The 14,597-nt window shown below is 37.7% G+C and overlaps 1 protein-coding gene across 12 annotated transcripts in view; it reads left to right on the plus strand.

Annotated features, from left to right (window-relative positions):
• Window positions 1–14,597, plus strand: part of SIPA1L2 (signal induced proliferation associated 1 like 2) — a 245,594-nt gene that overhangs the window by 144,110 nt on the left and 86,887 nt on the right. For 9 of the 12 annotated variants that reach the window (XM_074990163.1, XM_074990169.1, XM_074990167.1 and 6 more), the window contains 3 exons: window positions 4,605–4,779; window positions 9,151–9,254; window positions 11,838–11,915. In XM_074990163.1, coding sequence (XP_074846264.1) covers window positions 4,605–4,779; window positions 9,151–9,254; window positions 11,838–11,915 — 357 coding nt within the window. The remainder of the gene's footprint in view (window positions 1–4,604; window positions 4,780–9,150; window positions 9,255–11,837; window positions 11,916–14,597) is intronic. The other 3 variants (XM_074990172.1, XM_074990173.1, XM_074990174.1) reach the window with 1 other exon arrangement.

Below are 14,597 nucleotides of genomic sequence, written 5' to 3' on the forward strand. Positions count from 1 at the left end.
TTCTCATTTTTTCTTTTTATGTATGATGTTCAGTATTTAGAATTCAGTTCTGTTGTAAAATATGCTGTCATCAGTATGAATGTTATTTTAATACTATTTTTATGCTTCTTATCTTGAGACCGTTATTGAGACCAATGCAGAAAGCTTGTGTATAGAAGTAGCATGAGATCCTTTTATTATTTTAATCCTCTTACGTGTTTAATGCATTGAGTTTTTTAAGTAAATAAGGAGCCTTTTGTGGAAACTGAAGGTGATGCCTGGCTGTAACGCCACTTTCTTTTAAAACTCAAGTGAGCCATGGTCTCATGGATTAACTTTGTCACCAGGATAATACTCATCTGAGAGACTGGTATATAGGAAGTGTTTGAAGATTTTCCACATCTGTAAGCTCGTGTCTCCATATAATTATTTCCTCTCATTTTTCCATTAAAGGTTTTTGTGTCCAATGAAATCTAGTATGCTTTATGGAGAAAAGCACTTTTTGTGGGTAAATTGTTGTTCCCATGATGAGTGGTTAACCTCTTTGAAGGTTATTTTTCTATTTCTTTATTTTTCTGTTTTGTTGTGAGAATCATGCAGTTAGATGGTCAACTTTGACAATAGGTTTTCCAGGGAAAACCTCTCCTTGTGCAGATCAGTGTGGAATATTTTAATGATTCTTTTTTTCCTTTTTCTGGTGATGGGATATGATGTGTATTATTTTTCCATGGGCATCTTTCTGCCCTTCACTGGTACGAAGGGGTGTAAAGGAATTGGTTCTTAAATTGCTTTGAAATTCAGTTTGTGGCACACCTAATTTTCCTGGGTTTCTCTAAACTTGGCAGTCCAAAAGGGATAGCTCAGTGCTTAGAGCTTTGGACTTGTGAGCCCAAGGTTGTGAGTTCACTCCTTGAAGGGGTCTTTCAAGGGTCTGGGCCAGGTCATATAAATTTTTAAAAATAAAAAACTCTGTGAGGGATGTTAAGTCCTGCTGGGGACTGGACTCAATGACCCCTTGCGGTCCCCTCCAGTTGTATGAGATATGTAGGTTGAACTGTACAGGTTAGAAGCCCTAAAGTTTTCATTAAACCATTCCCTTAATAAATGGTATATGATCTGCTTTTCATCAGGCATAACTATGCTGGAGTTTGAGTAGCTAAAGCATCTGCTGTTAAACAAGTATCTGCTTTGAGTCAGAACAGATAATTATCTGTCTCAAGCATCTGTATTATATTGCTCTCAGAACCAGAAGCACACACCACCACTATTTTACAAATCCTGAACTGAGAACTGTATTTGAAATTTGTTTACTAGAAGGATGTTAGCAGGGTTGCAGCACACTGTCAAAACTTTAGTGTGGGTACAATCAAAATTGCCTAATTTAATTGTTTTGGGGTTCTTTCCCAGATTGTGAAGCAGGTAGAATGAGCCTGGTTTGAGCAAGTGCCCATCTCCTTTCTACTTTTAAATACACGTTTAGTTAATACAGAAAGATGTTAAGCCTTTGAGATTTTCATAGGAAGAATACATATGATCATACACATTGTAAATAAAACAAAAAAGCAGTCAAGTAGCACTTTAAAGACTAACAAAATAACTGCTGAACTCTCTTTCATATTCAAATTCGACACGTTAACACGTGGTTTGAACCAGGATGCAAACTTTCTGGGACATTATAGGAGCTCTTTGGCATACTTGGCTTAATCTAATTCTTGACTCTTTTCCCCCCACCCCCCAACCCCTCTGCTCTCTGATTTGCTCACCTTGATAATTTTTTTTTCTGATTCGTCAACTTTTATTACTGTTTTGGTTCTCTATGCCTTAAATATTGAGTCTGTTCTGGTCTGGCTATGGTCTGAAGAAGAAGTGGGTCTGTCCCACGAAAGGTCACCTAATAATTATTTTGTTAGTCTTTAAAGTGCAGCTTGACTGCTTTTTTGTTTTAATACTATATAGACGAACATGGCTCCTTCTCTGTTACTACTCAACATGGTAAAATAAAAAGGACCTAACCCTACAAACTTTATGCTGTCTAAATGTCCTTGATTACAATAATAGTTTTGTTTACATTCAGAGCACAAAGTAAACCCTACAGTTTTGTGCAGTTTAAAGAAGTCTATTACATGTGTGTATGTTTCTAATTTATATGTGGGTAAAAGATAAAAAACCAGATTCATGGGTGTATATTTGCATTAAGAGTTCTCAGATGAGCACGCTTCAGTGGATTTGTAGAGCTATAGGCACAAATCTAAAAAGGGGGGAGAATCCTTTTTTTAAAATATAACTGCCAACTCCAACATTCTCTGTGTGTTTTCCACTTCCCACTAACACTGTCTCCATCATCCCCTTTCCTCCTGTTACTGCTCTCTTCTGTCTTTGCAGCCTTCTTGCACAGATCCCAGTTTCTTTCTATTCTAACATCAGTTTCCATTTATGGCAAGGATAGCTCTTGCTTCCTATTTCACTAGTCCCTCTCTTCCTGTTTAAAGTGACTCTTACTTCCTCCTGTGCTATGAATTTTTGATGCCAATACCCCAGTTTGTTTTGTTACACAGATGTTAATCTGTCCTAATACCAGCAGACTTACATCAGAAAACAAAGTAGAAATTGTCCCATTGATAGGTTTCATTTAATAACAGAGTGCCATTCTGAAGACAAGAAAAGTTTTGCTGCATTGTTTGTCATGAGATACATAGAATGAGATTCTTTCTAGAGATTTTTTTAAAATTATCCATGATGTATGGTATTTGAAGATTTTTGGATGGTGGGTGCCTGTGATATTTAAGCCACTTGAGCAACTCGAGTGCTAGCAAGTTGAACCCTTGGCTGCATGAGAGGCAGACAGAGCAGGAAATCAGCAAAGCATGATGACACAAATGACCAGTTTTGTAACTTGGAGAGAGAGTTTTTATTCCTTTAGGGATGTTGAGTTTTCCATTTTTAAAAAAGTGTGTAAACCATATAACTCTTCATAACTGCACACTCAGGATTGTATAAGCATGGCTATTAATAACATAGGAATGCAAAGGTAATTTGAGGTTCAAAACCAGTCATGACACTTCACTCTTTTTGCTGTAATTTCATTGCTTGCTTTTTTTTACCATTCTGATCTCGTAACTTTTCCTAGCAGTTATCATGCTAAAACATGAGTGCAATACCACATCCATGCAGTAATGTGGTTTCAAATATGTTTAACACTGCATCTCTTGTAGTATGTATTCCGAAATGAATGAGAAAAATACTTTATACTGTTTATTTTACACACCTGGACAAGTAGTCCTGAATTTTGATTAAAGTAGTGCTTTAGAACTTGATAGTAAATGTGAAAAGTGCATACGTATAAATATTTTAAGGGAATCTGGTATGACTGATATCTCTGTCAGTTGGTGAACCTCTGCTATCTTGTAGAAAGACTAAAAGGAAATTCCCTTGAGTAGCTTACTCCAATTTGTTGTCTCACATACCAGGCTCAAAATGGAAGTCAGTACTTTTCTCAAGAAAATAATCCAATCTCATCTCATCTCATCATAAATTTTTTAGTATTGAGATTTTAACAACATTCGACTGCAATCTGATTTTTAGTTTACAGTACACTGTGCATATAACATATCTGTGCATGTGAAGAAGGTCAGAAAATAGGAAATTACTTTTTTTTTTTTTCAAAAGACATTTTTATGAGGAGAGATTTACCGGTGCATATATATTAAAAAAAAAAAAAAAACAAAAAAAACAAAAAAACAAAAAAACAGCCTTGTGAAAACCTATTTACAATACTCATTCAAAGCATGTCTTTTAGTGGCTGTTCTCATATAATTAAAGTTAGAATGAGGAACCACTTAACAGACACGAGACCAACAGATGAAGTTTAAAAGCTAGAAATATGAGAAAAGACTTCTTGCAGTGTTTTCTGATGGTGAAAGTCTACAATTGTACAGCTGGTGCCAATTAAAGTTTATAAAATAGAACAATATGCAATATTAGAAGTTTCTATGGGCTTGTCTACACCACCTTCTTTCGAAGGAAGGATGGTAATTAGGTTGTTGGGAGTTCACTAGTGAAGTGCTGTGCTCCATACACAGCACTTCAGTAAGCAAATTGCCCCCCACAGCAACTTCGAAGTTTAGTACCAGCACATGTCTAAATTTTGAGGAGTAAAGGGACTTGGAAGTTGGAAGTAAAGGAGTAAAGGGACTTGGAAGTTGCCCGGCACTTCAAAGTACCTGCAGGTGAGCTGCGGCTAGAGGCGTGCCAGTACTTGGAAGTTTTAGCAGCGCAGCACTTCATTAGTAAACTCCCAACACCCAATTACCATGCTTCCTTCAAAGGAAGGTGGTAGTGTAGACAAGCCCTGAATGTAATTGATTTAGCTAAGTCAAAAGTGAAGTCTCTATCTGCTTGTTCTGTCTGTGCTTGAATGTCAACAGTTGACTTAGCTGAATGTAGGTTCCTTTGCTGCCTTTGACACTGAATTTTTCCTGACTTTTTCTCAAAGAATTTATTTTTTCATGTTCAATAAATAATCCTTGCCTGCTATTGCAGAAATAAAATAGTGGTTTTAACTAATATTTTTCTGTTTTATTGCTTACCATGTATTGCCATTTGTAATTTTAATTTTCTTATTTCAGCTGAGTTTTCAGCACAAGATTGGGATCCTTTATTGCAAAGCGGGCCAGAGCACAGAGGAAGAGATGTATAATAATGAGACAGCAGGGCCTGCTTTTGAAGAGTTTCTTGACCTTCTGGGCCAAAGAGTACGGCTAAAAGGGTTTAGTAAATACAGAGCTCAGCTAGACAATAAAAGTAAGTTGTGATTCTAACATGTGGGAGAGTCTATAATTCTCCACAGGTAAGCATCTTTTGTGAATTCTGGCTCTTGTTCTGTGCACCTGGCTTTGGGAGTTGAATACCAGGATTATATTATAATAATTTTCCCCACAGATGGTGTATACAGTTTAAGTCAGAAAGGTTAATACTTTTTGCTGTGACTTAATTAGTAAAACCCTTTGTACATCAATATTGTATTGCTTTTGTAGCATCCTAATGTGACTAACTTTATACCTATGCTATGTTTCTGACTATGAAAAGGTACTACATTTATATCATTGATATTTTGTCATTTTGTTTCTTAGCCTTAAAAGGAGAAGTGAAAGTTTATATGTTGTTGAAGGTGAATTGGTGGAAATGGGGGCAAAGGTACTCCACTCACGTAAAGTAGAATTTTGAGGATTAATGTTTATACTTGGAGAAAGACCCCAGGATTCTCAATAAGACAAACATTTTGCTGTTTTCCATGAAACATCAAAATACACACCTGATTTTGCTTGTGGCTTAAAGATTTGTTTTGAATTCTTTAGGTGCAGTGGAAAGGGATAAGAAATGTATTGTGTGTATTTACTTTCTGATAAGTTTCTCTTGTTGCTGTTGGGTAGTCTGTGTACCATGCACACAGAATTACTCTGCTGAAGGTCACATTGGTCCATGGCCTTTGACGTGGTCTGACTGGGTCAATGCAATAAATTTGTATGTATTAATGCCTCAATTTGAGTTAATCAAGCTGATGTATAGTCAACAGAACTCATCTCTTTCAGTTTGGTGTGGTTTTGATATTGTTTATTATCTGATTCATGTGATTTGCTGAAATGTAGCGTATGTATTTCTACTGCAGGAATCTCAAATTCCAGGCCTGCAAGCCCTCCCCAGCCTGAACAGTTGCATAATCCAGCCTGGGAGTATCTGGGTGGGAGGAAGTGCTGTCTGTTACTTCCCCCCGCAAGCACCACCCCTTTCTGCCACTACCATACCATCTCTCCCCATGGGCCTTTGTCACCCAGGGATGGGGATTGTAGAGGCAGCCTGATGTGGAGCAGCAAGGGTGGTGAGGCCTCTGCGGCAGCAGGAAGCACAGGAAAATAAAACAAAGAGTGAGTGCAGAGGAAGGAGGGGAAAGCAAACGCTGCTGCTGCCCCATGCCAACCCCTTCCCCACACTAAGTGTCTGCAGGACAGGTGCCATGGTGGTAGAGGATGGGGCAGTGGCAGGAAGGGGCAGAGCTTGCAGGGACAATACCAGAAAGCTACCCCCCCAACGCACTGGTACTCCCAGTCTGGATTGAGCAACTGGTCTGGCTGGGAGTGGGCCAGGAGTTTGAGACCCCTGCTGTACTGCTTGGTTTACTTGTTTCTGCTATAATCTACCAAGTGGAAACTTTTAGCCAACCTGACTGTTGAAGTTGGCATGGCCGACAAACAGAAACTGGATTTCACCTCTATGTCAAAGCTGACATAACTGGAGCATTTTTCATTTGAGTAGTGTATGTTTTTGACATAATACTGCTGTTTTGTGCATGATTTGCAAGATGGCCGCATTCCTTTGGGATTCACGAGGGTATTAATGCAAATTTGTTCTTTATAATGACATAGTACAACCTATTTCAGTGCGCATGTTATCAGTTTCTCTCCTTTGACATTAACTGATAGATATATCGTTAGCATATATTGGTCAACAATACTTTGACTGGCTTAAGTCATCTGAGGTCAGTGTATACATTTGGAAAAAAATGACCTTTTGGACATTCCACAAGGAGAGCATGACTGAAAATCATGAAGCACAATCTACATATCAAAATATATGCTGATCAGATATCATCAGATTTAGTGTCGACATTGTTTTCAGCACACACTTATCAAGGTTTGCTTTGAAAGCAAACAGATGATGCACAAGGCCCAACGAGTTCAGTAACATAATTTGGGTATGCTACTCACCACTGTTTGTTGTCGAAGATGAGAGTACAGAAAATATGCTTTGAGTATTGTTAGGCTGCTGTCTGAAAGTGAAATCAAGATGACTAACAAAGTTGTCTCTGATCTTATGCAGAGTGTGTAGCTTTAGCTTCAGTAGGCCATCATCTATTTGTGTAATCACGTAATTCTTTTTTGCAGAAAATCATAGGGTTCAGGAATGTCATGTTTACAGTTAGAATAAAATAATCTGCACATATCCTACAGACTGAGTTTAGCGTGCCCTGTGATGATCTTTGTTTTTTTCTATTAGCCACTTTTTTCAGTACTTGGTGTATTAGGCATAATGGTACCATAACATTGGTTGTTGATGTTTTACATTTTCATTTTTATATTGCAGTAGCTGTTTAAATAATTTTTTGAATTGCCTTTTTCATTCCTCAAAAGCTTATACATTAATGTGAACTTCACAATATAGGATTTATTTATCCTTCAATTGATCTGTTGTACAGTTTTAATTGTCTAATAGTTTTTATCATATACGTTATTCTGGTAAGAGAAAGTGAATGTACTGGGGCTCTCCATGCACATTTGCAGTATATATGAAATACAGGGGAAAAATCAGTGCAAAATTAAGGTTATGCAATTCTAAGTTTCAAAACCAGGAAATGTATAAGGAAGCATTTCTCATGATGCCACACTGCACACCTTGTATGTATCACTATGGCTACGTCTACACGTGCACGCTACATCGAAATAGTCTATTTCGATGAATAACATCTACACGTCCTCCAGGGCTGGCAACGTTGACGTTCAACTTCGACGTTGGGCAGCACCACATCGAAATAGGCGCTGCGAGGGAACGTCTACACGCCAAAGTAGCACACATCGAAATAAGGGTGCCAGGAACAGCTGCAGACAGGGTCACAGGCCAGACTCAACAGCAAGCCACTCCCTTAAAGGGCCCCTCCCAGACACAGTTGCACTAAACAACACAAGATCCACAGAGCCGACAACTGGTTGCAGACCCTGTGCATGCAGCATGGATCCCCAGCTGCGGCAGCAGCAGCCAGAAGCCCTGGGCTAAGGGCTGCTGCACACGATGACCATAGAGCCCCGCAGGGCCTGGAGGGAGAGCGTCTCTCAACCCCTCAGCTGATGGCCGCCATGGCGGACCCCACTATTTCGATGGTGCGGGACGCAGATCGTCTACACGTGCCCTACTTCGACGTTCAACTTCGAAGTAGGGCGCTATTCCCATCCCCTCATGGGGTTAGCGACTTCGACGTCTCGCCGCCTAACATCGATTTCAACTTCGAAATAGCACCCAACACGTGTAGCCATGACGGGCGCTATTTCAAAGTTGGCGCCGCTACTTCGAAGTAGCGTGCACGTGTAGACACGGCCTATGTTTTATAATTGAAATAGTCATATAATAGGCTACATGCTTACCGAGAAACAGGAGTGAAGATATGTGCAAGAGTCATATTAACATTGTTCTTGTAACTTGAACATTTCACAATAAAGAATCCATTCCACCTCATATTTAACTGTGATACTCTGATTATCTTTCCCAAACCTGAAGAAGAGCTCTGTGGAGATCAAAAGCTTGTCTGTCTCACCAACAAAATTGGCCCAATAAAAGATATTACAGTGAGAGAGACAGGGTGGCTGAGATAAGGAAAAGTAACGAAAGAAAGAAAATTGGTTCATGTGTTGCTACAGTAGTGATTTTTGAGATCTAAGATGCATTACTAAATTTTGCAAATTAATAATATAGTAAAAAGACATTATTTTCCATGTCATACTGTAGTTTGATTCATTTTAAACCTATAATTTAGTTTTAATTGTGAATTTTTGTAATGTCCCATGAAATAGAATGTATTTTTTTTAAGTGTCCATTGTAACATGATAGGTAGAAAAATACCCTTAGTGTTTTCTGTAGATTAATGTATGGAGTAGCCAAGTGTCAATTCAAGATTATATAAATTTAAAATTTTGAAGTGTTTGTAAGTACAGTCTATGATTATTGTTGTTGTTATTTAGGAAAAGGAACTGTGGGCTCCATGATTTGCATGTTGACATTTGAAACGTGTGTAAGTCTAAATTTTAAGCCTGGAAGCTAGCTAATTAAATCTGTGCCTGAGTTTTCAAAAGACAGTGAGAAACTACAGCTTCAAAATTAGGTCACTCAGATCCCAATCGTGCAAGGAGCTCAGTGTGGAGAGCTTTTGGTCTATTTATGCCTTAATATAGAATTAGGGGGCAGATCTTCAGATGATGTAAACAGTCACAGCTCCATTGAAGTTCGTTTAGCCTACATTTAGGAATCTAACCAGGAAATTTTAACCACAGTGTGGAAAAGGTGGGGTCTTAAAAGCAGTGTGAATGTTCTGTTTCACTGACCCTTTTTTATAATGAAATTTACTTGCAGCCGATTCAACAGGAACTCATTCCCTCTATACCACCTATAAAGATTATGAATTAATGTTTCATGTATCAACAATGCTGCCATACATGCCCAGTAATAGGCAACAGGTATGTTTTCTTAATTCACATTTTTATAGTAATATATGGAGTAAAATTTAGGGGCAGAATAAAGTTTTTGGTTTAGTTTGCAAGTATATTTCTGTTGTAAAACTATATTAGTGGTTTATGTAAATTATAAACAGCACTTGGAATTATGCTTACAGAAATCTTATTAAAGCATTAAATATTCAGAAGTTATTTTACTTTATCTTCATGATTCAGGACCTTATCCTGACTATTCTATTGCATGCCAGTATTAACTAGTATTGACATCCTTGGAAATGGAAACATTTTGTCTAAAACTTCAACTGGATTAAAATCCATCATATGGTTAAAATATGTCATAATGTAGTAAGGTTTTTAAATGATCTGGAGTAATCTTTGTTTTTCATTTCAGTCTTCAAACCTCCCCTTAGTGTGCTATTTTAATAAATGCCTCACCAAATCCTTTAAAGCATCTGCTTGCAGACATAGAAGACCATGCAACAAACTTCTTATGCTTGAAAAATTCTCATTGCCCATAGTATAGCTCAGAAATTCTTAGAGCATTAAGGATGGCTAAAAACAGCACAGCATCCAAAGTGTGTGGAATCCTGCATAAAGTTATGTCTGTCTTTGCTTGTCCTAGAGAGTGAAATCATTCAGAATAAATATTTTTGTGAATAAGTTGAAAAGAACATTTGGTATAGTAGATCAAAACAGTAATAGTAATGAAGAGTAGAGCTACTCACAGATCTGATGACTATTGAAGATATAACTTCTGTTACATAGTCTGTGTATTCTGTGTGTACTGAAAGACAACAAAAAGTATTTAATTGCAATATCCTCTACAGTTGCAGTGCAGGATACAATCATTTCTTCCCACCCCCAAACACACATGCGTGCACGAACGCGCACACACACAAACACCTCTCTACCTCTCTCTCTCATAATAGCTTTGGTAAATATCTTACTGTGCTGCAAAGTTATATAATGCATCAGAGTCACTTTGCCCAGAGACCAATCTGATTTCATTGACTGTCAGATTAAATTTTGTTTCTGTATTAAATTTTTCCAATATTGTAAATATATAGATGGCTTTATCCTTAATTTAAAAAAATACTAAGTTTTCTTGAGTTACTGGACTCATTTCAAACTGGAGATCAAAGTCATGACATTGTACAAAAGGTAGTGTTTCAAAGATATATTGAAAAGGCTCGAGTCATCAGCTAATTTTGTATATTTATCTGCCAGGATCTTGTTCTCCATGTTTAAACACAGATACAAAATATGCTGGAACAGAAGAATATTTCTGAATTTTGATTTTTATGTGAATGGCTTAGACTTATGTAAACAGGAAAGGTTGCAGTGCAATAAGATATAATATGCTGAATGAGCTTGATCTTAAAATGAATATTTTGATTGGTTATCACAGGTGTCAACAGTACATACAGCCTTTCTTGAAGTTCATTGCTTTTATTTTGGTTATTCTCTCTGTCTTGAGTTGCAGTCAACCTTGAGCATAGGGAACCCTTTTACCTTGATCCACTAGTTTTCATGATTGTTCACTGTTGGTCTGTTCCACTGCTGCATTGTTCAGTCACCCCTGCTGCTGTCCTATCACTTATTTCTCTGCCTTCTCTTCATCCTTTACCCTTGCACTGCCTCCTGTCTCCTTCCTTTCTAGATAGATGCCTGTTGTTGATCTACTTACAAAATTCCCCTTTTAATTCTATTTTCCCCAGCAGTAAACACCCCTTTGCACAGTTTTTTCAGCAAGCATCTACCAGTTTATGTACCTTTAACAGTCTTTGTATTTAGCAACAATATTTCACTGCATTTGTTGGCTTTCCTGAGGTCAACATAATGTGGCATTTTCACCAGTTCAGGTAGTATGCTTTCCTGATGACCTCTCACATTATTTGTTTTTTTGTTTTGTTTTGTTTTTTGTTTTGATTGTGTTTTAAGATGCTGGAATCCAGCAACATTTGCATGGCATGAACACCTTCCAGAGGTGTGATAGTACACGCAAATACCAAAAATTTAGCCAGCCTTAATGTATAAAAGGGATTGCTAATAAATAAATGTTTAATTTATCACTATTGCTACTTGGTTACTAAAATATATATTGAAATGTGCAATGTATCTACAGTGGTAGCTCACAAGTTAGGAATAAGCCTTTCCCTTGAAACTCCTGGAAGGTTCAAGATCACAGGTGTGCAGTTGCTCAAGCCCCGAGGATAGAGAAACATGCACACCCTGTGGTATATCAGCAGTGCTTCCTCAGCAGGATGTGGCTCATTGTTATCCACATACCCAGGTAGTGGGAGGCCAGAGAACCGTGGCTATTTTCCTTTGTAGATACCAAAGGCAATTGAGGCTCCTAAATCAGTAGCTTGTTGTACCAGCATTAAAGGGCTGTGTTCTGACACAGAAATGGCTCTTCCCTCTTAATACCACGTCACACTTTCAGTAGTCACTTTCCAAAGTGTCAAGTCATTCTTCAGAATTTAGAAATAAGACCTCTTATGAGCAAGCTCTGAGCTTTTACTACATTCCAAAACCAGTGAGCCAAAAATAGGCCACACCAGAATTGTCTATTGCTTCTTCCAGGACTTAACTACGCCTTGCTTGGTCACTGATCAGGACATCCCTCTAGTTTTAGAGCCAGCAGGAGATCCAAAGAGCAAGGTAATTTTCACTTTGGTGGCAACATAGGCTGGGGACCCTCAATTCAGCTGCTCCTTCTGTAGAACAAAGAGGACATCCAGCCCTGGTGTGGCCCCAGTTTTTTCTCCTATTATTAGCCTCTCCTTCAAATCATAGTTCAAGGTTTTTCCTTTAAACTTTACCAGTAAAAAGTTCCTTTCCAGTTCATTCCCTTGCAAGTTTGTTCTTACTTTTGGAGTCTGCTTCTACATGTAGTCAGACCTGATTAATCCAAATCTGTTCACAACCTTCATTTTATTAATGTTGTATTTATTCATAAAAACTAAAAATCAGTTTAACAAGTTATTTAATTGATACATAAGATCAGTTATTGCTAAACATTTTTGAGAGAACCAGACCTGTGGACATACTTCAGTTTAACCAGGTCTGACCTGAAATATCATTTCACATGTGTTTTGATTGTGTTGAACAGTAACACATATTGAAATTCACCTTCTTTGAAGTCCCTTCACTTATTTTAGAACTGTACTAAAATAAGGTTGCAGGATTCTTTGTGACATCTCTTCACTTTTCACCACTGAATTGAATGAAGAATGATGTTTTTCACTCTGCCTCAAGAACTCCTTGGTTCTCATTTGAAACAGGTGGTTGAAATTCCACAGTAAGGGAAGGGTTATGTATAGATATACATATCCAGTAGGTGTGCCACATTTTAATATGATAACCCATATTTTCCCTTGAGTGATGTATACATCAGAAAATTAGGGTTCTGTATTATGGTTAGGATATCTTATTCAATACAGTAACTAATATATTTGTATAATCTTTTTAATCTGGTAGTTTCTGCTTTTCTAACATATTTTCCTTACTGGACTCCCTTTTGTGTGTCGTGAGTTCTTCATTGGTTTCCTGTTGTATTAAGTTCATTTTCACATTTTATCCTAACAATTTAGACTGATACTAGAGTGATCTCAGAGAGTGTCTGGGTGTCTTCTCCTGTGAGTAACCCTGTCTGGCTTGTGTAGCCTATTGAGAAGCCTCATTGTGCTCCAGCATTTTGCATGAGAATCTTCATAATATGTTAGAAAGGCAGATGAATAAACTGAGCAGCCCTGGAAATAGGAGAAGACTCAACTGAGGATTCAAAAATGGTTAGGCTGTGAAAGTTGGAAAGATAATAGATTAAAGAGGGCAAACTGGAAAAGGCTGTAGAAAAATCATTTTAACTTAGCCTGATTTCCTTCAATTCCTCTTTCATTTTCAGCACACTGTCTTTATTTATGCATTCCAGGGAAGTCTTTGCCACTCTTTTTTCTCCATTCAATAATTGGTACTTCTTCTGTTTTCTGCTCCTATAGAACTCTTCCTTCCATGGTCCAGTTCACACCCCACCCCACTCCCCGTTTCCTTCTTTCCCGTTCAAGCTCTTTGTAGTCTGGTTCTCTGTATACAGACACATCACTTGTTTTGCCTTCACGCACTTTGTGTTGAACGTCACATATCACTTGTGCATGATAGCGATTTATAATGGTAGGGTTGTATTTGTTTTATCAAGAAACGTCAGTGAAGTCACTCAGATCTCAACAAACTTGGTAAGGGTTTAAGATTGTTGACCACCTTTTAAATTCATGTCTATATTTCTAAGCTGTCTCAAGGTTTAAGCACCTGAAAATGTCAATCAGCGGATTGATGGAACTCAAGAGCCAACGTAACTTTAAAGAACTACTGTTGCTAATACAGTGCTTCCAGGTTTCAAAAACTTCTCTTACCAGATATGAGTCTGATTATTGCCTATGTGTTCTATGAATATTGGCAGTTTAAGCAGCACCTCCCAAAGACATGTTAGCACATTTGAAAAGAAAAAATATTCTAAGACACCAAATAGTTACCTTGACAACATACAAAATCCAGTCTTACATGAATTTTGCTTCCTTAACTTCAGTGTAAATACCCCCTGTGGACAGGTATAGAAATAGGCATGAACTCTAACTTAATAAGGAAAAATAGTTGGCTAGAACCAATTATAGATCATTAATATACATACACTAATGCATGGGTGCCCTTACTATAGCTGTTAATTGTGAGGTCTGGGCAAAATTCAGCTATCCATGTAGGTTTCAACCTGTAAGGCAGGGATAACCTCTAACTGTGAATTTGTGTTTTATGGCACTGGTCTAAACGTACCGTCCACCAGTAAAACACATTAAATCTAACACTATCAAATGCATTATTATGCATTTCAAACATAGCTTGTGTGCAACAAATATACGTCTTACGGTTTCCCAAACAGCCTTTTATTGTGGCTTTACCATTGAATAAATAAGAAAATATTTTTGTTAGAACCAGAATTGCTATTTGGCAAATCTTTCTACGTGCTCAGTGGTTAATCTTTTATCTTTACATTGGTATTGATGTTTTTAGTGTATTTAAAGTAGCATATTTTCTTAGAATTGCATTGCCACCCATGCCTGTTGGCTTCAAGATCTATGGTCATAAATGGGTATTCGGCATTTATAAATAAACAATAATTTTGCCAGTGTTTGTGTTAGTTGCAATATTGGCTTTACACATAGGCTACGTCTACACTAGCCCAAAATTTTGAAATGACCGTGCAAATGGCCATTTCAAAGGTTACTAAAGAAGCGCTGAAATGCATATTCTGTGCCTCATTAGCTTGCGGGCGGCCGCAGCACTTTGAAATTG

This window comes from Carettochelys insculpta, chromosome 3, assembly GCF_033958435.1.
Source record: "Carettochelys insculpta isolate YL-2023 chromosome 3, ASM3395843v1, whole genome shotgun sequence".
NCBI classification, from domain to species: domain Eukaryota; kingdom Metazoa; phylum Chordata; order Testudines; family Carettochelyidae; genus Carettochelys; species Carettochelys insculpta.